This window comes from Engraulis encrasicolus, chromosome 13 (genome assembly GCF_034702125.1).
Source record: "Engraulis encrasicolus isolate BLACKSEA-1 chromosome 13, IST_EnEncr_1.0, whole genome shotgun sequence".
In the NCBI taxonomy this organism is placed as follows: Eukaryota; Metazoa; Chordata; class Actinopteri; order Clupeiformes; family Engraulidae; genus Engraulis; species Engraulis encrasicolus.
Window position 1 is genome coordinate 45,642,042 of NC_085869.1, and position 22,500 is coordinate 45,664,541.

General features: G+C 47.2%; 1 protein-coding gene across 2 annotated transcripts in view; it reads left to right on the forward strand.

Annotated features, from left to right (window-relative positions):
- Nucleotides 1-22,500, forward strand: part of tanc1b (tetratricopeptide repeat, ankyrin repeat and coiled-coil containing 1b) — a 208,350-nt gene that overhangs the window by 123,258 nt on the left and 62,592 nt on the right. For both annotated transcript variants that reach the window (XM_063214044.1, XM_063214043.1), the window contains exons 8-10: nucleotides 13,972-14,094; nucleotides 17,577-17,897; nucleotides 22,231-22,370. In XM_063214044.1, coding sequence (XP_063070114.1) covers nucleotides 13,972-14,094; nucleotides 17,577-17,897; nucleotides 22,231-22,370 — 584 coding nt within the window. The remainder of the gene's footprint in view (nucleotides 1-13,971; nucleotides 14,095-17,576; nucleotides 17,898-22,230; nucleotides 22,371-22,500) is intronic.

The following is a 22,500-nucleotide window of genomic DNA, read 5'->3' on the forward strand; positions in this document are numbered from 1 at the left end:
TGTCTGCATGTGGGTGTGCGTGTGTTTGCTGGAGAGAGCGGACAGAGAAAAACAGAGACATAAAATTGGGCATCTGGTGGCGGATACAGTTCATTGTGAGTAATTATACCACCTGTCTGGACCCACGTAAGTAAACAGCAAATGGTAATTAAACACCGCCCACACACTAAACTCACCAGATCAATACTTGTGTTCTGTTGCAGCCCAGCACCATGTCACTCAGCTCCCATTCACCCACCTCTCTCTCTCTCTCTCTCTCTCTCTCTCTCTCTCTCTCTCTCTCTCTCTCTCTCTCTCTCTCTCTCTCTCTCTCTCTCTCTCTCTCTCTCTCCTCTGCTTTTAGTTTGTCCTCTGCAGGGCTGCAGGAGGGATTTACTGCCTAGCGGTGGTACATTTTGTTATTTCTGATTGGAGTCTTAATACCCACAAGCCCCCCTCTTAACTTGTCGCAGATAAATCCCTAATTGTACTCCCTGTCCCAGTGTGACGCGTCTACAACAGCACAATTTAACGCAGACAGTCGGGTGCCAACAGTGTGTGTATTTCACCTCTCCCAGGAATGCTTTGGCCTCTCAACATAACGCTGGATACACATGAAGGCAAACCGAGTGAAGCAAAGAGAGCGAAATTCAGTGTTCCATTCTGACGGCTCAATAGGTCGTAGCGGCCAATCAGATCGATTGAAACATTTATGTTGTTTCTTTGATTTGCCGTCGCAGGCGAAATTCGCTCTTCATTTGCATAGTATGAAACTTGGCTGAATATTTTTGTTTTGCTTTGCCCCTGTTAGCTTACTTTTGTGACACTTGGCTTCCCTCACAGGAATGAATAGCGAAGTTCGCTCCGCTTGGCCAAATTTGCCTGTATCCCCTGCGTTAACAGAAAATGTTCGTTCACTGACGTATAGTGCTTTTCAGCTTACTCAAAGACCGGCAGGCAGGCCAGGCTTCAGCCAGGAGGAGCCCTGAGGGACGGGTCATCTTCCAGTAAACAGCCGCTGGCTCCAACAGGAAAGCTGGCACCAGGTTTTTTTTTGGACTGGAGCTGTTGTCAGTCTTTGTTTCTGTCTTTGTTCTCCACCCCCTACAGCCTGCCCGGTACAGTCGGCCCATTGGAGCCGGTCTATCTATCTGGCGGGAGACAGGGATAGGGACAGCACTACTGTACACGGCCTCCTTATCTCATGTGGGGGAATATGAGAGCAACAGGAGCCAGACGAGGCAGGGTGGGCCCTCTGCCCACAGCACTACACTGCACTACTGCATTACACTTAGATGACGCTTTTATCCAAAACGACTTACAGTTGTTGTTTTTCAGGGTTTTGGTTACAGTCCCTGGGGCCATGCGGGGTTAGGTGCCTTGCTCAAGGGCTCTTCAGACATGGATGAAGGTGTAGGGAGAGGTCAGGTTGGATTTGAACCTACAACCTCCAGATTGAAAGACCAACTCCTTAACCACTTGGCCACGTCTGCCCGCATTAACTTACTGCACTGTACATCTACCACAGTGAGCATCAGATGGGAATTTCAGCAGTGTGGTTTTCAACAGGAAGGCAGTGGAAAAGGTGGATCCACACTAGTTGTAAGTTGCAGGTGCAGCTGTTATGCAGACCAAGTGAGCATTACAGGTTAACCCCCACTGATGAAAAGGTACTTAAAACACTCAAGATATGTAAACGTATTCCATTTGAAAGTTTCTCTGAAATGGTGTTTGAGTCCGTGCGTTAACGTCACAAGCATAAATCAAGGTGGATCCCTCAATGTCAGGAGTATTGCAAATCTGGTTTCAAGGGGTGATCCCTTGCTGCAAGCCCTCTGCAAGACGTCAGCAGGCCCCTTGATGTGGTTGCGAGTCCCCTGTTTTCATCACTATATGGCCGTGTCTACCCACAGAGGAGGATCAACACAGCAGGGGGGCGGCTCACATCACTACATGACTTTTATTCCTATTCCAACCCTGGCCTACCTTCTCTCTCTCTCTCTCTCTCTCTCTCTCTCTCTCTCTCTCTCTCTTTCTCTCCGTCTCCGCCTCTGTCTCTGTCTCTCTCTCTCTCTCTCTCTCTCTCTCTCTCTCTCTCTCTCTCTCTTTTTCTCTTTCTCTCTCTCTTTCTCTCTCTCTTTCTCTCTCTCTCTCTCTCTCTCTTCTCTCTCTCTCTTCTCTCTCTCTCTCTCTCTCTCTCTCTCTCTCTCTCTCTCTCTCTCTCTCTCTCTCTCTCTCTCTCTCTCTCTCTTCATCTACCTTAAGCCTTTCTCCACATCTTGCCTGGGAAGAGCTTCAGAGTTTGTTTGGCAGGAGTTTGTTCTCTGAGGGGGTCAGTCGCTCTCCCGACGAAAATCTCCTCCCTGACCGCGAGCGAGCGAGCGAGCCCCTATCACCTGGGCCTTTGGAAACATCAAAGGGAATGCCTCTCGACTGGAGATCTGCTGCCTCTGCCCAAATATGTAAAAGGCATTAGTGTGCTCAGGGAAGCCGAAGGGGCTCCTAGGTCAGGGAGACGAAGGAACGGGGGGGGGCTTAGGATGAGGAAAGCTGGAAGCCAAGCTGAGGCAGATGAATCGGAATGTTCTCCTACAGGGGACTCTATACTGTATGTCTCTTCTCTTTCTCCCTTTCTTGACTTTTCGTATAGGTTGCTTGCCAGCCAAGGCAGTGGTAAACACATTTCACTTCCTGAGTGTGTGCAGCATATTGAGCTGGAGTATGTTTCACATGCTTATTTATCAGTGTTCAAATATCATGTTTGTCTGTGCATGAGAACAGCAGGTGCTTCAGCTGTTGTAGAGCCAATCAGTGTGGGCGGCAGACGTAGGACTGCGAAAATAAGATAAATGATTTTAGAGTCATTAGAATGATGAATCTTTTTATAATTGAATCCATTGTACGATGACAGGATGCATACACAAATCAATTTACGTAAATGTTGATGGTAACCGCTGACTGACGAGCTACTTCTCAAGGTAGCCCCAGAGATGCTTTAAGGTTGACCCCAGTAAAGAATTTAAACTCTGACCGATCAATTTTGCAGTGCCCTGAAGTCTCCTCCAGAGGCAATGAGAGCACCATGTTGAATAGGGTTAATTGAACCGCATTACTCCTTGGTAAGAGGTGAACAAATTGAGTTTTCAGGCTGACAAAGAACCATGGTGGTTCTTGCGACTATTCTTAAACCAACTGACAGGCTCACACCGAAAATCTGAGCATTCAGCAACCAAACACGTTTGCAAGGTTCTTGGGCAATCATGGGTCAGCGGTTAGGGAATCAGACTTGCAGCCCAAAGGTTGCCAGTTCAACTCCCGACACGTTGGAGCTTCCCCGGTGGGCTTTCGCGTTACCTCCGCAAACTGTGATGACGACATCAGCTGGTTTCATCCAGGTCACACACAGTGAAATAAACAACGCACTATTAATGCAGGTTGTAATGTTCACTGATGAGCAGTGATTTAGTTCTCTGTGTACTGTAACAGGTTTGGATACCTGCACTGGCATTGTTTTGGCCAGCCTGTAAACAGCTGAAATATCCAGGCCTTGCACCTCAGACTTTACCTACCTGCCACTTACATGCCAATAGACTTTTACCTGTGAGGAGTGAGGATGCAACTCTAGCCAGCCCGCCTTCTTCTCTCTTCACCGTGCCAATGCTGAGGTGACTCACTGTTCACTCTACTGTGTTGGACTCACTCCCAGATTGTGTGGGGGTGTGTGTGTGTGTGAGAGAGAGAGTGAGTGAGTGAGTGAAAACCTGCAGCTACTGACACACACACACACACACACACACACACACACACACACACACACACACACACACACACACACACACACACACACACACACACACACACACACACACACACACACTTTTGCACCCTTGGGAATGAAAATTAAAAGGCGTTTTACTGCAGCCTACATTCTGGTCTCTGTGGGCCTCATTTCCCTGCTTGTACTGTATTAGCACAAACATTACAAGAAGATGGGTTGTTTTATTTTAAATAATCTCATCAACATTTACACATCAGTATCTCCACAGCCACCACCATTTCACCAGCAGCTATGATGACATAACACAGATGAGAGGCTGCATGTGTTGCTCTGTTTGGAACTCCATTCAGACATCTACAGCCTGCTATGCAAGGTGCTTTCAGCTGCGGGTCTTTTTGTTAGGTCTTCAACAGTCTTGTTAACATGATCAGGCTAAGCTTTCCGCACTTCCCAAATATATTTTATTCCTATCATCAGGGGCGGTCTGAGGGGCGGGCTGACTGGGCAATTGCATGGGGCGGCACCCAAGAATAGACGGCCCCATCGCGAAACTCCACCCTGATGGCATAACGGAAATTGCCAATTAGCACTATTAACATGTAATTTCTGCAATAATAACATGTTATCAGCGATTTTAATCAGCAGTTATAAGAGTTTTACACTAACAGTAACACTAAGCTTTTAGCCATTTCAATTACATCATCAAGCTGATCAGTCCCTCGGTATGTTTCTGCTGTCCTTTTGTGACATTTAGACTGGCTTGTGAGCAGCATCTGTACAAGACGTACAAGATCTTTTTTGGGGTAGAAAGTATGACTCTGCAACATCTACCCCACCTCCTCTCACTCCTACCATTTTTAGGCCTCAGCATATCCACGTCTCCCTCCCACTGTCACCTGAATCGAACCAATGCAGAATGGAGTGGGGAAGGCTACACACACACACACACACACACACACACACACACACACACACACACACACACACACACACACACACACACACACACACACACAGTATGGAGTGGGATTGGCTGCGCGCACGCACACACACACACACACACACACACACACACACACACACACACACACACACACACACACACACACACACACACACACACACACACACACACAGTATATGAAGTGAGGATGGCCGCCGCTGTGACGGACAGAGCAGAGCCGCACTGCTTTCATCCTCCTCGGCTCTCCAAAGGTCACAGGCGAGTGGGCTGGGGAGAGCAGAGCAGGACGATCTCTTTTCAGAAAGACCTCGCTTGAAGGGTATTGCAAAGTAGAGGAGGGAGCTAGGAAAAAAAAGATTCATTCTGTTTATTTATTTATTTTTCGACAGCCTTTGATTCACCTTTCTCGTATGGGTTATATTTGAATAGCTGAGGGGGAAAACATTGATTTACGCTGAAATGATTGATGAGGCTATGAATATGTTGATGACGTTCCGGTCATTGCCGAAAAAGATCCATCTGTAGGGCTTATAAAAAAAATCACTCAAGTTTTTATTCTTTGATGTATAGGAATATAATGGACTTGACCAGTAAAATAGGGCACACGTCTGTTCAAGTAGTGAGAACCCATAATGATCTTAATGATCTCACAACCTCAAGCAGTTCATATCACTTTGATGTATGTGTGTATTCTGATGCCTGAGTACTCTGAGGAAGAAAATTGAGATATTGCAGAACCGAACGTGAAGAAAAAGTCCTTCCTATGTGTGAGTGAAGGCCCTTATTGCACTACTATCAAAGCTGCCATTGAACCACTCTGTACATTTGAAGCCTTTTTTCAAGGCTCATACAGTTTTGATACAGTTTTCCTTTTTTCTCACCAGGCAAGCCAGGGGTAATTTGTCAGGCCCAGGTAGCACTGCCTCCGTAAGAATCAAGTTTTTGTGGTACAGTGTCCCTCATCTCCGACCATCACAGCACAATGTGTGCCCTCTGTGATCAAATAGGATCTCATTTTCTTATTTTCCCTCGCAGCGGGGGGAGAGGAGGGGATGCGAAACCAGCGGGGGACTGCTGCTGCTTTGACACACCAGAGGAATTGGCTTGTAATCTTTTTTGGGGGTCGGGGCGGGAGAGCGGTGTTGGGGCTGCGCCAAATTCTTTTCAATTTGATTTTGCCCTTCTCTCCATTCTCCATTCTCTCCATTCCATACCCCTCTCTGGACCACTTTCTCTCATGGCATTGTGAGCACTTGGGGGGGAGGGTGGGTGAGTGCACTCATGGCCGGATTAAGATGGCCCGGGGGCCCTAGGCTACAGGTTGCGATAGGCCCCCTGCAGAAAAAAAAATCCTAACAAAACTACATAAACATGTTGTGTGATAATTCCGAGCTATAAATTAATCTTCCAACTATCAGAGGAGTATTAACAGGAGATACTTTTTTCGATATCACAGAATCTGCAATTCAGCAAAATTGTTTTCCCCCCTTTGACCAATCAGGGGCCCCCTGGTTGGTGGGGGCCCCTAGGCTGCAGCCATATCTAGCCTGTATGTTAATCCTGCCCTGGGTGCACTGATAAGGTTGCAGGGGACACAGTGAACCAGAATGCCATCAGCAAAAGTCCACTCTTTCACTGGCAAGAGTGAGAGAGACACAGATAGAGAGGAGAGAGAGAATGAGGATGAGAGAGAGGGATATAAATGGGGGTTGTGAAGTACTGCTACTAGAGTCTTTCATCACAAAAAAGGACAGAGAGAGAGAGAGTGAGAGAAATGTGCAAGGGCCCACTAGAGTCTTTCGTCACTGGAGACAAAAGAACACGGACATTCAAAGGGGAACGCCACAAAAAAAAGATGTTTTCATGATTTCATCAGAGTACCATTTGAGTGACACATGGCGGCTTCAAAGACCTTTACCTGACACCAGTGGTGGACAGTAACGAAGTAAATGTAATTCGTTACTTTACTTAAGTAACATTTTCATACTTTCATACTTTACTCAAGTATTTTTATTTGGTAAGACTTTATACTTTTACTTCACTACATTTCAAAGCGAAATGTAGTACTTTCACTTCGTTACATTTACAGAAACACTCGTTCCTTACACGTTCCTTTTTTTTTTTAAGGCGATACGCGGCAGGTGGATTAATTCATTTTTAATGCTCTGGTCAAATGAAATCTGAGATTTCACGCTTGTGTGAGGAAAGTGAAACTGAATCCGATTGGCAGACTCAGAGATTCGCCATTGTGATTGGTTGTAATGTGTCACATGACAACAAGCTCTACTGTACAGAATTAGTTTTAGAAGGAAAGCGAGCGGAACAAGACCACTGATGTGTCCCCTGTGGCGACATGCGAGACGAATTGAATTAAGAAGAAACGGTACTTTCTAGTAACATGCGGAAAGCACAGCCAAACAATAAACACACACACACACACACACACACACACACACACACACACACACATACACACAACACACACACACACACACACACACACACACACACACACACACACACACACACACACACACACACACACACACACACAAACACACACACATTGCCTGATTTTCATAGACTTCAGATCACGTACCGCGATTCTGGTCTGACTATAACGATTAGTGTTTCCAAATGGCCTGGTTAACCCACATCCCAAGGCTTGCTACTGGTTGAGGGCTGTGCCGAAGTTTAAACCAAACATTTCTTGGTCCCAACAGAACGTCTCTGCTTAAACCACCTCACTACCTTGAACACGCCTCTACCCAGGACGGTTGGAAATGCTCAGTTGATTGGTTCCAGACAAAGTGAGTGGAGATCCCACTGTAGCGGGGTCAGATTCTACTTGAACAAGCTCCTTGCCCTACTGTGTGTACAGTAGCTGAGCCGAAGACATTGTGTCACCAGAAGGGCGGAGCCCAGCTAACACACACACACACACACACACACACACACACACACACACACACACACACACACACACACACACACACACACACACACACACACACACACACACACACACACACACACACACACACACAGCTAGTGATATTGATGGACAAGAGATAAGAGATCTGGGGTAAGAATAAGAGAAGATGGAAGGGCATGTAGAAATGTGAACCGTGCAAAGATGCAGAAAGCATTGAGATGTACTGTATTGTGTGTGTAAAGTTTGTAATGTTTGTGTGTGTACGTGTGTGCATGTGTATTCAATAGAGTTCACAGGGCATATGAGATGTCGGTACCATTCATGGGGGCAAAGGTTGCTTACTGTATATTTTTTGAAAACACACATGTCTGTAGTTAACATTTTTGTATGATAAACCCTCTGGACTTACAGGTAAGTTAGTGTTATCAGCTGTTAAAGTGACTCGCCCCCATAAAAAATAAATGTTTTTAAGATGGGTGCATATCTTTCTATGGGTGCATATCTATATATCTGGTCCTTGTTTAAGACATATGGGGATATTTTATTTTGTTATGTTTGGCATCATTGTGATAGGGAGACTCTAGCCTTCCATCCAAGTCGTTTTGTGATCATTTTGGTTAAGTATAGCCATCCCTGTAGCTCTTCAAACATTTACTCTGACACATTTTTGCCATTTCAGCCTAAATCATCTCTTCTAATACGTCTTTTAATACTGTGGCATCAGGGAGCATCAGAGAAATAAAGTTCAGAAATTAAAATACTGTCCTGAATCTGAAAATCTGAGGGGGTGATTTTCAGTATTAACCAAAATGTTCACAAAAGGACCCAGAGGAAAGTTCAGAGTCTCCTCTTCACAATGATACCAAACATAACAAAGTAAAATATCCCCAACAAGAAACAATAGACAGTTATGCACCAATCTTAAAAACTTTTATTTTTGATGGGGGCGGGTCACTTCAACAGCTGATAACACTAACTTAGCTGCAAAGCCAGAAAGGTTATCATACAAAAATGTTAACTACAGACATGTGTCTTTACAAAAAATATACAGTAAGCAACCTTTGCCCCCATGAGTGGTACCGACATCTCATCTGGCCCGTGGGCTAACTTAGACGCTTCCTCGCTCCGTTTGAGCGCTGACATTTCTTCTGTCATGTGGGGAGAATGTTAATTGGGCCAACACACACACACACACACGTCTAAAGCTCTGCAATTGAGGAGAGTTATTTTGGAGAGTGATGAGATTGCAATTCAAGTATTTGGGCACATTTGCACGGAGGCAATTTTACCAAAGCCCCTTGGATGAGGAGAGAAACTCTTGTGGTGCATATTCTGCATTGAGGTCTGTGATGGTATGTGCTAGGATTGGAGATGGATGTTTGATCAATTTATGCAGAATACTGTATGAATCTATTCCTTTTGGTCAAGGGGAGATGAGGGAAGGAGGGACGGGTGAAGGAAGAGAGGATGGAAGAGTGCAAAGAGATGGCAGATGAGAGAGAGAGAGAGAGAGAGAGAGAGAGAGAGAGAGAGAGAGAGAGAGTGGTGTTGGCATGCACATTGAATGATGCGGTAGGGCATGCTGGTAGCTCTTTCTTTCAACTCCATTCCCTTGTTCACTCTTTTTATTTCTTCTTCCTCTCCTCTATCGTCATTCCCTTTCCCTCCTACTGGTTTCCTCTTTTTGCCTATCTGGTCTTGTGAGGTGAGCTTCAGCTCTGTTCGTTCTCTTGCATCACTCCTGTTAGCTGCTCTGCTTTCCACCCCTGTTCCTTTGGACCCCTCTCTACCCAGCCTCTCTCGCTCTCTCTCTCTCTCTCTCTCTCTCTCTCTCTCTCTCTCTCTCTCTCTCTCTCTCTCTCTCTCTCTCTCTCTCTCTCTCTCTCTCTCACACACACACATGAACACACACACACACACACACGTCCTTGGCTTCTCTGTTCCCATCTCCTCTCCCTCTGCTTGTACTCCACTCTTCACTCCCTCTCCTCTCAACCTTTCATCCTCTCTCTCTCTCTCTCTCTCTCTCTCTCTCTCTCTCTCTCTCTCTCTCTCTCTCTCTCTCTCTCTCTCTCTCTTTCTCTTTCTCTCTCTCTCTCTCTCTCTCTCAAGCATGCATGCTATCGCTCTCTCTCACTCTCTTTCAATTGGGCTATCTGCCTTTCTTTCAGAGCATTTTCTACTCTACCGTTCCCCCTGCCCGTCCCTCCTCTACCTCATGTGAGTTGGGTTGGCAGCCAGAGTGCCATTTCGCTGAGCGAGCGACTGAGCGAGATAGCGGAGAGAGAAAAAAGAGGGAGAGAGAGAGGGAGAGATTAAGAGACCGGCATTTGTTTTTTCTCTTTTCCCCGTCCTTTCGCTCCTTCCTTCTCAGTGGATAGAGCAGGAGATGGGTGCCCGGCAACAGCGGCGACCAGTCACCAGTTGAATGCCGTGAGAGAGCGGGAATATACGTACGACAGCAGAGGAGAGGAGTGACGGATCATACAGACCTCCTCAGGAGCACTCTCCCTCTCTTCCTCTATCTCTCTTCCTCTCTCTCTCTCTTTCTCTCTCTCTCTCTCTCTCTCTCTCTCTCTCTCTCTCTCTCTCTCTCTCTCTCTCGCCTGCTTGCTCAGGAAGGGTGGGGTTGGGGAAGGGGAGGGGAGGGGAGGGAGGATTGATCAGGAAGAGGATGATGGGGGTACATTTAATACCTCGGCCGCCCCCTTCTCCTGTTTGACAGCTGGATAATGGATATATATATTGGACTCCAACCCTCCCCTCTGCCCGGAACTTCAGCCATGTAGTGTAAGTAATGACACCCCCCCACACACACACACACACACACACACACACACACTTCTCAGTGCAAAGTCCCACTGGGCAGCTACCGTTAGTTTTGGGTAAATGGGCGGTGTTTGAATGACAAGGTTGTTGTTGCTGTGGGTGTAGGTCGGATTTTTTTGTTTTTGTTGGTGTGCTAACAGGTTGCTATCACGCACAGCCAGATGTTTTCGAATGTAGAAGTGAGTATTTTTTTTTCTCTCCCTCGGGTTGCTGTAACAAGGCAGTGGTTTGCACATAATGTGCGGGTCACTGCCAGTTTTTTTTTTTTTTTGCTTGTTTAGGTTTTTTTTTCCCACTGACAGATTTGAAATGCTAATACCTTCCTCGGAACGCGGCAGAATTCATTAGCATGTAATCCGCTAGAGCATGGAGGCTGGTGGGCTGCTTGGCTGGCTGGCTGGCTGGCTGGATGGCTGGCTGGCTGGATGGATGGATGGCTGGCTGGATGGCTGGCTGGCTCATTTACAGGTTATTGCAGTGGTATTGAGATCAGGTAGGAGAGTTGGTAGAATATTGAATGGAGGAAGGATAGTGGGTGAGAGCGAAAAAGAGAGAGGGAGAGAGATGTCTGTGAGGAATTTAAAAAAGCCTCTAGTCTGCCTCTGCCTGTCCACTCATCGCGGTTTCACCCCCTCACTCTTTCTTCTGCCCGCTCTCTGCGCTCTCTCCCTCTCTCTTCTGACTTCTGTCCAGTCAGCTTCTTGGCGGTGGTGTTGCAGTCAGGTGGGGCGGTTGACAGAATATTGAATGGAGATGGAGGAGGGAGGGAGGGAGGGAGGGAGAGACTGAAGGAGAAAGGAAGAGGAAGAGAGAGAGAGATTCTTGTGAGGAAGTGAGAATCCCTCAGGTCTCTCTGTGCTGTTTCACTCTCCCTGTCTTCCTGTGTCTGCTCTCTGCACTTGTTCTCCTCCACACTTGTATTGAGGTTTTTGGAGTTGAGAGAATAATGAATGGGAAAGAAATGTGTGACTTTCTAACAAGAATCTCTCCCCCCCCTCTCTCTCTCTCTCTCTCTCTCCATCTGTCCACTTTCTTTGATGGTCTACCACTGCTCTCTCTTTTCTCTCTGTCTTATCCTCTCGTACTTGGCTCCATCTCCACCGCAGCTGACCTGTGTCCAATCAGTAGTGTCACTGCAGAGTTAAGAGAATGGTGTAGAATGGTAGAGGAGGGATGGTGTGACAGTGAAGGAGAGATGAAAAGAGAGAGATGGAGAGAGAGATTGAGATCCTGTGAGGAAGTTCAAAGCCTTGAGTCTATATGTCCACTCTCTTTGCTCTCTCTCTCTCTCTCTCTCTCTCTCTCTCTCTCTCTCTCTCTCTCTCTCTCTCTCTCTCTCTCTCTCTCTCTCTCTCTCTCTCTCTCTCTTTCTCTCCTGCTCTCTGCACTGCTTCCATCCCACAGCTGACTTGAGTCCAATGGAGAGGAGAGCAGAGTAGACCTTTTGATTTAAGCAGGGCATGCATGGTCTCCATGGTAATGGCATTGTTCCCACAGACAGCGGACACTTTGTGCCGCATGTGCTTGGCAGCGCATCCATGAGAGAATCTTATAGTGCGTGCGTGCGTGCATGCATATGTGCCTGCATGTGTCGGTGAATGCATTTGTGGATCTCTTGGTGTGTGTGTGTGTGTGTGTGTGTGTGTGTGTGTGTGTGTGTGTGTGTGTGTGTGTGTGTGTGTGTGTGTGTGTGTGTGTGTGTGTGTGTGTGTGTGTGTGTGTGTGTGTGTGTGTGTGTGCGTGCGTGTGCGTGTGTGCGTGCGCGTGCGTGCGCGTGCGTGCGCGTGCGTGTGCGTGCGCGTGTGTGTGTGCGCGTGTGTGCGTGTGTGTTCATGTGTGCGTTAGTGCGTGCGTGTGTACTGTGTACACGCGCATTTGTGTATTTGGCACCCAATGGGAGAAGACTGCTTCACAAATCAAGAACTCTCTCTCTCTCTCTCTCTCTCTCTCTCTCTCTCTCTCTCTCTCTCTCTCTCTCTCTCTCTCTCTCTCTCTCTCTCTGTCTCTCCCGGTGCCTGCAGTGACCCGTTTTCTGCCCCGCTCCTTTCAGTGGCTCCTTCGGTCGTCCGGGGCAAGTCACCCTGTCATGAGAAACTGCCACACAGGACAGGGCTGATGTAATGCAGAGTTCACTCTCTCCCTCTCTCTCTCCCTTTCTCTCTCTCTCTCTCTCCCTCCCTCTCTCTCTCCCTTTCTCTCTCTCTCTCTCTCTCTCCCTCTCTCTCTCCCTTTCTCTCTCTCTCTCTCTCCCTCCCTCTCTCTCTCCCTTTCTCTCTCTCTCTCTCTCTCTCTTGGCAGCAGCAGCTTCCCGGAGGAGCAAGAGCTCCATGTCGGAAAGCTGCCATCTGTTGCTCACTGCTTTGGCATCTCCACGTCCCGCTGCCTGGTGGTGTGGAGCTATTGGGGGTGAAGGGTGCCAGAGGGGTGGGGGGGATCATTTGCCAGCCAACCCTCCTGTCATCACATATAGGCTTTAAAGGCATGCAGAAGCCTATAGCTGGCAGCTCAGTGCCTCTCCGCAGGGCTATGGTGAACTTCCCCTGACAGAACTTGTTTTTCATCCCACAAAAAACAACACAGTTTGTGCCGCATGTGTTCAACTTGGAAATGATGGGGTGCATTTGTTGCCCCCTTGACCTGCCAACGCCCCCTTTAGTATTCAAATATAAGCTGGACTAATGTCGCTCAATGGCAACTAAGCACCACCCCTCTCATTTGTATCTGTCTCAACGCCCCCCCCCTTAGGGCTCCTCAACGCCCCCTGTGGGGCTGTAGAGCCCCCGTTGAGAAACACTGCTTTAAAGGAGGGCGGAAGCCTATAGCTGGAAGCTCAGTGCCTCTCCGCAGGGCTATGGTGAACGTCCCCTCACAGAACTTGTTTTTCATCCCACGAAACTAACAACAGTTTGTGCCGCATGAGTTCAACTTGGAACTGATGATGGGGGTGCATTTGTTGCCATTGTGTGCTAATTTTGTTGGCACCATGGCACCGCAGTGCACAGTGGCTGGCTGTGTTAAACGCAACAGCTGGGGCGGGCCAGTTGTGTAAACATGTTGAGGGGGCAGGAGAGTACACTGGGCCCACAGATATCGGTCTTGTTTTCCTGTCTTTGTCACCCTCTCACTTCCTTTCTCACTACTCGATTCCTCCCGCTCCCCAGGGTTGCACAGGGTTGTGTCTTTTTCTTCCATCTCCTCTTTATGTGTTTTTTCCTTACGGGTGTACTGGAATATCACATGCACACACACACACTGGGGGTTTTTCACAAGCGGTTCAGCTATCAGGCTGAAAGGATCTTATCGTCTCTCCTCTCTGTGCCCATGCTCTTGTAAAGATCATCAAGATTGTCTGTGTTTTCTCTGCTTACGGTACTACTAGGTATGTGCTGTGTAGCAGCTAGCTTGGATGGTGTGGACCGTTTAGCCTTGAACACAGGATTAATGTGTCTCTCTCCTTTTTTCTTCCTCCTCTTTTTCTCTTCACAGCTACGAGCTCCACCAAGCTGGAGGATCTGAGCTACCTTGATGAGCAGCGCAACACTCCCCTGCGAACCTCCATCCGGCTGCCCTGGCACAACACGGGGGGCCGAGCGCCCCCAGACGCCAAAGGTAAACACAAACATGCGCGCATGCATTGCACACACATACTCAAACATGCATACACACTCACACAAACGCACACACCACACACACTCTTTCTCTCTCTCTCTCTCTCTCTCTCTCTCTCTCTCTCTCTCTCTCTCTCTCTCTCTCTCTCTCTGTCTCTCTCTCTCTCTCTCTCTCTCTCTCTCTCTCTCTCTCTCTCACACACACACACATACGCATACGCAGTGGTGACACAAGGCATACAAAAGCCAAGTACACCATTTGCCTTAATTCACCTCCAGTGACATCAGCACACCCTGGGAGACCTTGAAATGTTTAAAGGCATGCTGTTCAAAGCTCAAAGCTGGCTCATCAAACACACTTTTTTGTGTGGGCTTGTGTTTGTTCTTCTTTTTAGTTTTTTTGTGAGATGAGTATTATTTAAGTGTGTCTTCGTCAGGGACCCGAGTTGGAGTTTGTATTCGAATCGGCTCAGAGCATTAATAATGCAGGATCGCACCACTGAGCGCCTGGCGCTCTGTTTAAACATTGCACCGTCTTGATGTAACGTAGTCCCTTCAGAAGGGGAGGATGGAGGGTGAAGGGTGGGATGGATATGGGAGGGGAGTTTGATATGCAAGCTTACGCCTGCACACACACACGCACACACATACACACCCCTGCAGACAGAACAAACATTGGGGTTTTGTAACATTTTTAGGTGAAATTTCAGATTTTTTCTTCCTAATTTGCCTTTTTTGTTGTTGAAACCCTTTTCCCCCACTCTGAGACCTTGAGATGGAGGTTCAGCAAACAGACCTTTGCATTCTCTCTCCCCTCCCACTCCCACAATGTTGCTGTTTGCACTTTTTTGTGCTCTCTTACCTTTGAACTGAGATACAGTGTTGCTCACATGCCTGATTCCTCTGCGGCACCAATGCCTGCTACACTGGCTGACAGCTGAACTGGGGTAAAAAAACAACAACAACGGGGTATCGCACTGTATCCTGCTTGTCTCAGTTCACTATCTATATTGCAGATGGTCCAATTTGAGCCGACCACTCTAAACTGTGGGCCAGTCCCTTAGAAAAACAAACAAACAAACAAAAACAACAGTATTTACTGTCAGCCCACCAGGAATATGCCCTGTATACCAGATTGCCAGTCCAGCCCTGCTGTCTGTCAAACTCCTCCTACCCACACCCCCTCCCTCCTCCCTTCCCTCCTTACCCGGGTCTCGTTGCTCCCTGACAGGAAAAACTCCACCAGGGGCCGGGGGACAACTTGCAGTGTTGGCTCACCATGCTGGCACTTTATATTTTTCATGTGTGTTTAACTTGGATGGTTTTGGTGGCTCAGAAGCATATGTGTGTAGTGTGTATGTGCCTGTGTATGTGTGTGCCTGTGTATGTGTGTATATGTGTATGCGTGTCTGTGCATGTGTGTGTGCGTTGTGCATGTGTCTGTGCGCACCTGAGTGTCTGTGTCTGTGTGTGTGCACGCGCTGTGTGTGTGCACGCGCTGTGTCTGTGTGCGCCATTGTGATGGAGCTGCGATCACTCTTGGGCTTTAAAGTCTTGTGCGTGGTGTGTGTTCGAGCTCCAGCGAGGGTTTTTTTTTTGCAGCTTGTTCGATTCACTGTCTTCACGTCGTCACAAGTTGGAAGTTGCTGGCTCTGTGAAAACATGCCCCAGGCGTTGACAACTGCCCAGCACCTTTCTGCCTAATGCAATCACTGGAGCGATGTCTGTGCTGTGAGTGGAATGAATTTAGAGAAGAGAAGGCAGTCGCCTCTTCAGTTCGGTTTCTCACTCACACTCTCTCTCTCTTGGCTTCCCTCTTTTCTAGCTCACAGTTTTCTCTCCGATTTCTCTAGTGCAAGTTGTACTACTTTTTTTTTCCTTTCTCGACTTCACTTTCTCAACACTCGCTTTACACATACTGTACATGCATGTACATGCCTGTCTGTGTGCCTGTCTTTCCATCTCTCTGTCTCTGTCTCTCTCTGTCTCTCTCTCTCTCTGTCTCTCTCTCTCTCTGTCTCTCTCTCTCTCTGTCTCTCTCTCTCTCTCTCTCTCTCTCTCTTGCTCTCTCTCAGTCTCGCTCTCACTCGTTTTCTCTCTCTCTGCTGCATCCTCTCCCAGTCTCATTTTCACTCTCTCCCTCACATTCGCTCCAACTGTGAAAGCCTGCAGACTTCTCTTCCTCAGCTCAGTCCTGGACATGTGTGGATGTGTGCTGAGCAGCAGGTGTTCTGCTAGATGGCAGCCAGTCAGTGAGAGGGAGAGAGAGAGAGAGAGAGAGAGAGAGAGAGAGAGAGAGAGAGAGAGAGAGAGAGAGAGAGAGAGAGAGAGAGAGAGAGAGAGAGAGAGAGAGAGATGCATTCCCAGTTCAGAATTTCAGAACAGCAGGGTACTCAAACCTCCTCGCCTGCCCTATCCAACACTCCCACCCACCACCACCAGCCTTCCACCCAAACTCCTCCTTACCCCTAGATGAAATGATCAGAGAACGCTCACACTCTCTCAAAGTCTGGAAGAAGATGAAAAAGTGAGCAAGTTTTCAGATGCAGGCATCAGAGTCTAAAAACAGCTGAGCCTGAAAGCAGCGGCAGCTCCGCACAGTTCCTGTTTCCTGGGTTTTTGAACGCCGGCCACATGATCTCATTGGGTTGGCACTAGAGCAGGGTTCAGAACAGATGCTATGCATCCTCCCCACCGCAAAACCCACAGAGGATGGACAGACACGCTCTGATGTTGCCCAGTCATGCTCTGTCTAGCGCTGGTAATTCGCTACCCATTGCCTGTTGCTGTTGTGTAATCGAGGTGGTTTCAATTTCCAGTGTCCAGCATCCATTATTTGATAGCACAGCACCGAAATCAAATGATAAAAGTGTGGGAATAATGTCCTTGTTGTTTGAAACTGTTTATTTCACATAAACCGTGGATGGCTTAGGAAGAAAATGGAAGGTAGCTGATGCAAACAGGTTGCCTCCACTAGCCAGCATCCAGCAGTGATGAAAAGTGTGGGGCGCCATGTCTGCTTGTCTTCTGTATGCTACTGGCCATTTCAGATAAAGCATGGATGAGGTCGTCGGAATAGGCATAGAAAAAGGAAAGGCAGCATGTTTTTTTTCACAATATACTCGTAAACATCCATCACAAAAGGCTGTAAAGGCTGTTTCGCAGGGATGAATTCCTTTCACAAGGTTGCCCAGCTGCCGTGGGTGAAATAACAAGCCGAAAAAGAGGAATGAAAGTAGTCGGGTGGTCGAATGAAATGAGAGATGAGACTGTCATCCCCCCCTCCCGGTATTGGAGTGTGTGCGTGTGCCTGTGCGTGTGCGTGTGCGTGTGCATGTGCGTGTGCGTGTGCGTGCACTTTCTTTCCAGACAATTGGCGCTACACGGCAACCTCCCGAGCTGGTGTGTGTGTGTGTGTCAATTTCATAATTGTGATATTGTGCTCTTTATAAATACATATTGTATTGTGTTGATGCCTTTCAGCTCGCTTCACGCCGTACAAGCCGGCGGACATCATGCTCAAGCCCCTGCTCTTCGAGGTGCCCAGCATCACCACAGACTCGGTGTTCGTGGGCCGTGATTGGCTGTTCCAGGAGCTGGAGGACGCCCTTCGTGGCGGTGGCAGCGGTGTTGGCGGCGGAGGTGGAGAGACGGGCACAGGTTCGAGTACGAAACACGGAGCTGTGGTGGTCGGCAGCGTGGGCTTCGGGAAGACGGCCATCATCTCACGCCTGGTGGCACTCAGCTGTCACGGAGGACGCATGAGGCAGATCGCCTCCAACAGCCCTGGAGCCTCTCCCAAAAGTAAGTGGCATGTTTCTCACCCACTGGTTTATAAGAGAGACCCTCCCCCCAAGAGGAAGTGGCATTAGAGTGACATGTCTCTCACCCACTGACTAATGATTTATATGAAAGACCCTCCCCCAAGAGTAATTGACTTCCCGAATGCCCAATGCCCTCTGATACCAAATGTGAAAGCATCTTCCACAGAGAGTGAGCGACTGACACACCTCTCACCCAATGACTTCTTTGGTTTTGTGTGAAAGCACCTCCCCTATTGTTGATAGGGGAGGTACATTCACAAAAATGAAAAAGTGTCATTCCTCTCACCCAATAATTTGTCCTTTCTTATGAAAGCACAGCACCTAGAAGTAAGCGGCATGACTTTCACTCAATGGCTCTTTGTTTTACGTGATCAAGCATCTTGTCCTCAAAGCCACCAGAGATGTCTGTGAATAATCTCCTCCTTTATTCAAGGCACATTAGTGAAAAGAATTTAACTGTAAGCAGCTGGACTTGTTTTTGAAGCATGAAAGTAGAATAAGAAGTCCAGTTGTTTACAATGAAACTCTATTGTGATAATTGAATGTACGGGGGGTGTTCAGGACACTATCTCATGATGGAGTTTTGGTAGGTCAGCAACCCACATTCAGCCTTTGGTACACCGCCGCATTTGAAGTAGCAGGTGCTGGTGCAATGCAGGGCAAATGCAACTTCCAAAAACTGAAATGTTGGTAGGTGCATTGCAGTCGCTGGTAAAGACAGTATTTAATAACTGTTGTTTTTTTATGGAAGTGTTAGCAATGTCTCTTTTATCCAATGCAGTGGAGGTTTCAAGATGTGAAGAGTAAAAGTCAGACACAGCACATGAGAGAGAGAGAGAGAGAGAGAGAGAGAGAGAGAGAGAGAGAGAGAGAGAGAGAGAGAGAGAGAGAGAGAGAGAGAGAGAGAGAGAGAGAGAGAGAGAGAGAGAGAGAGAGAGAGAGAGTGCCGCTTGTTTACCACACCTCATGGTGATTACTTAAAATGTTTTTTTAGCAAACACAACTTTAATCAGGCCTCTGAATCTGACAGGGAATAGTTTTCCATTACCTCCTTGGAGGAAACACAGGCAGTACACACTGACAGCAAGGGCTTTGGGAATAGAAATTGCATTTGCAAAAAAAGAAAGAAAAGAAAACATTAACCAAAAAAAACAAAATTGTGCACTCAGCACTCTTGTGAAGAGAAAAGGTAAAACTTTGGGAAAAGGTGGATGTATTTATAGACGTATAATATTCATGTATAGAAAGAACACAATTAGCTCCCAGTGATGAGGGTAGCTAAGGTTATTCAGACGTTTTTTTTGTCTCATGTAGTCTGACTTCACTCTGGAGGGAAAACAAACAAGGTGTTGAGTTAATTTATTCCATAGTCATTAGTCTTCCGAGTAGCCATCTATTTCTGAGAGCACGTTTCTACAACTACACACTCATTCATCAGAGCTGTCAGAGATGAAAAGGCTTCAAATAAACAAACAATAAGGGTTGGGAGAAAAGCCAGCTCGAGGACATCAGCCCAACAGCTCATATAGCCCCATAGTGCTTCAGATCCCAGATGGCAGATGTGAGATGTGCTGTATGGTGTTAGGGCTTTAGTGGGCCTGAGTGCAGACATACAAGCCCCTGCCTGCCTGGGGGATCAGAGGAGCACAGAGAAGAGGAATTGGCTTGCCAGATTGGTCAGTTTCCTGCCCAGTTGCACTGTTTAGGACAACGGTCTGCGGGTTGAAAAAAAAAAGGTATTGGTCAGAATTTTAAGCGGATGTCTGACCCTGGAAATCAATAGAATTTAGTTCAGATTGGGCAGGATTTCGTTCCTCTATGGAGTTTTGAGCACTTGTTGGGCTTGAAATCACCAGTCAGATTTGGCAACCTTGCCCATGGCTCACCTCAGACTCTCTTAATCCCGGCCATCTAGCCGCCACATGTGCGCTAAGCCCTCCTGCCCTGTCTTGCTCATTTCGCCAATTGCCAGCAGCAGCAATCAATGTTGGTCCGTCGAGGATTAGTTCTCAAAGCTGACGCTGAATTAGTGGAATGACATTGGATGTTCCCGGGTTAGCACATGACTTGTCATCATCAGCCTATGAGGTATCTTCCTGGGTGTTGTGGATATCAAGAGACCTCTCGGTGACCTGTCAGTGACCGGTCTGTTGTGGATATCAAGAGACCACTAGGTGACCTGTCAGTGACCTGTCCTGTGAGAATAAGATTACGTTCGACAAGGTTTGATGTTTCAGACTGTGCACATGGAAAATATAACATCAAAACATGGACGCTGGATGAGTAAAACCCATCTGTCAGTCATCTAGTCTTGTCGTATATGGACTTGGGGTCGATCGATACAGGTTTTTTAATGGCCGATGCGATACCGATTTTTTTTTCACCACCCTTGGCCGATACCCGATTTCCGATACCCGATATGTGAGGCCGATATGAGTAAAAAAAAGTTTTAAAAAATGACAAATATTCCAGGTCTCAAGTGAAAAATAAACATTTATTTAACATTATCAAATTGAGGTAGAACGTGTAACATTTAAACACCCACTCTAACAATCAAGTAATGTCTAAAAATCAAGTAATACAAAAATAAAGTGTCTTGGTGCTTTTAAAAAACAGAAATAACATAAAATAGTCATATATTTTGCGTATCGGTCAAAACCACATGTTTATCGGCCGATACCGAAAGACTTAAAAACCCAAATATCGGCCGATATTTATACCGATACATATATCGGTCTATCCTTAATGTGGACACGTCTCTCTGTGACAGGATTTTCTCACAGGATCATTTTAAAGTAGCGTTGCACGTTCAACAACATCGTTTCAGCTATCTCTCCTGTCAGAATAATATAATAGCCATCTGACAAGTTTTGATCTTTCAGACTGTGCCTCATGCAGACGGAAATATTGTATCAAAACTGGATGCTGGATGAGTGCAATCCATTTGTCGTCTGTCTTCGTGTCTGGTCATGTCTCACTGCCTCAGCATCATTTTGAGTAGTGCTGCATGCAAAGTGACATCTTTTCAATTCTCTATCCAATGAGTACAAGAGAACACCAGGCAGGTGTTGATGGTTTTTAGACTGTTCTTCACGTAAATGAATTGGCGATTTGGAAATGGTATGTCGACACAAACCCCATGATTTCACCATCAGCATCATGTCTGCAACCTGTTTGTCACTCAGTGAGCCGTCTGGTGAAGTATAGTCAGGTGCCTGGCACGGTGTCTAGTCATATCTCCATGCTGTAGGTGGTGATGCGAGATCAGAGCATTCTAGTAAGAATTAGATGATGTCCGAAATGTTTCGAAGCCCAGACTGTGCATCAAACAGTGAATGATTGGATAAGATCCACTAGTCAGCCAATCAGTCAGTCAGTCAATCAGTAATTTGATATATTTTTTAGGGCTTTTTGCATTTATCTTTGAGAGTACAGTGGAGGAGAGATGGTAAATGAGTGGGGAGAGAGACAGGGAAGGAGTGGTAAATGACCTGAGCCGGAATCGAACCCTGGTCGCCGACATAGCAACCCAGTGCCCTACCATTAAGGTCAGATTAGACTTCAGCAACTGCGCGCGTCAAAAGTTGCTTGGGAGTGGCCACGAACCAACAATGCATTCATGCATTTGCACGTGAGGACTCGTTGCGAGCCACATTTGAAACAGCGCGATTACCTTCACTACATTACAAACACTGCAGTCATTATTAAGCAATGTTGCTTTCTGGCCCAGTTAGCTAAGTATTTTCACACAAACTGCAAAGGCAATGCACTGGTATCATTATTTGACATACCCAGTCTGTTTTCACGTGCAGAAAATGCAAGCATCTAAACATTGACTCTGCCGATGTGTGTTTAGAGCTACATTCGGTGGAGGAACAGGTTACGGTAGTAAAACAGCAGGCATTGTGCCACTAGTCTTCAACTAATGCATTGTTTGTTACTTAGCTTTTAGCTTCGTGTATTTCCACACATTTACACACAGGGCATTAATATAGTTTTTAAACAGAATCAGCGTTGCTTTCGCAAACCACCAGCATTGCGCTGCCGCAAGAACAAGGAGTAGCGAGACCAATCATAGCGCCATTTTGTCTGCGTCCTCCGCGTCCGTCCGACGGATAATTTAAAAAAAAACGACGACGGGCGCAGAGCCTCTGCCCGGGGGGTGTGGACTCACACAGACACAAGACGGACGGACGCAGAGTCTCCCTGTCCCACCTAAGTGTAATGTAATGTACTGTAGTGTAATGTAATGTAATATACTGTACTGTAATGTAATGTAATGTAAAGTGTTGTGTGTCCTCATGTGTCTTCAGGTGGTGACGTGAGCTCGGAGCTGCCCCTGTCGCAGCCCACGCCTCCCCAGAGTGCCACCAACACCCTGAGCAGCAGCTGCCCCAGCACCCCTGAGCTGCAGCGACGCAGGGAGGAGGCCGTCAAGCGCCTGGCGTCCAAGGTATGGACTGGATACATTCAATACAATACATACAAACACATGCGTCATGCACTCGCACGCGAGCGCGCGCGCACACGCACACACTATGCATTCACACACACACACTCACAGAGAAAGAGAAACACACTTT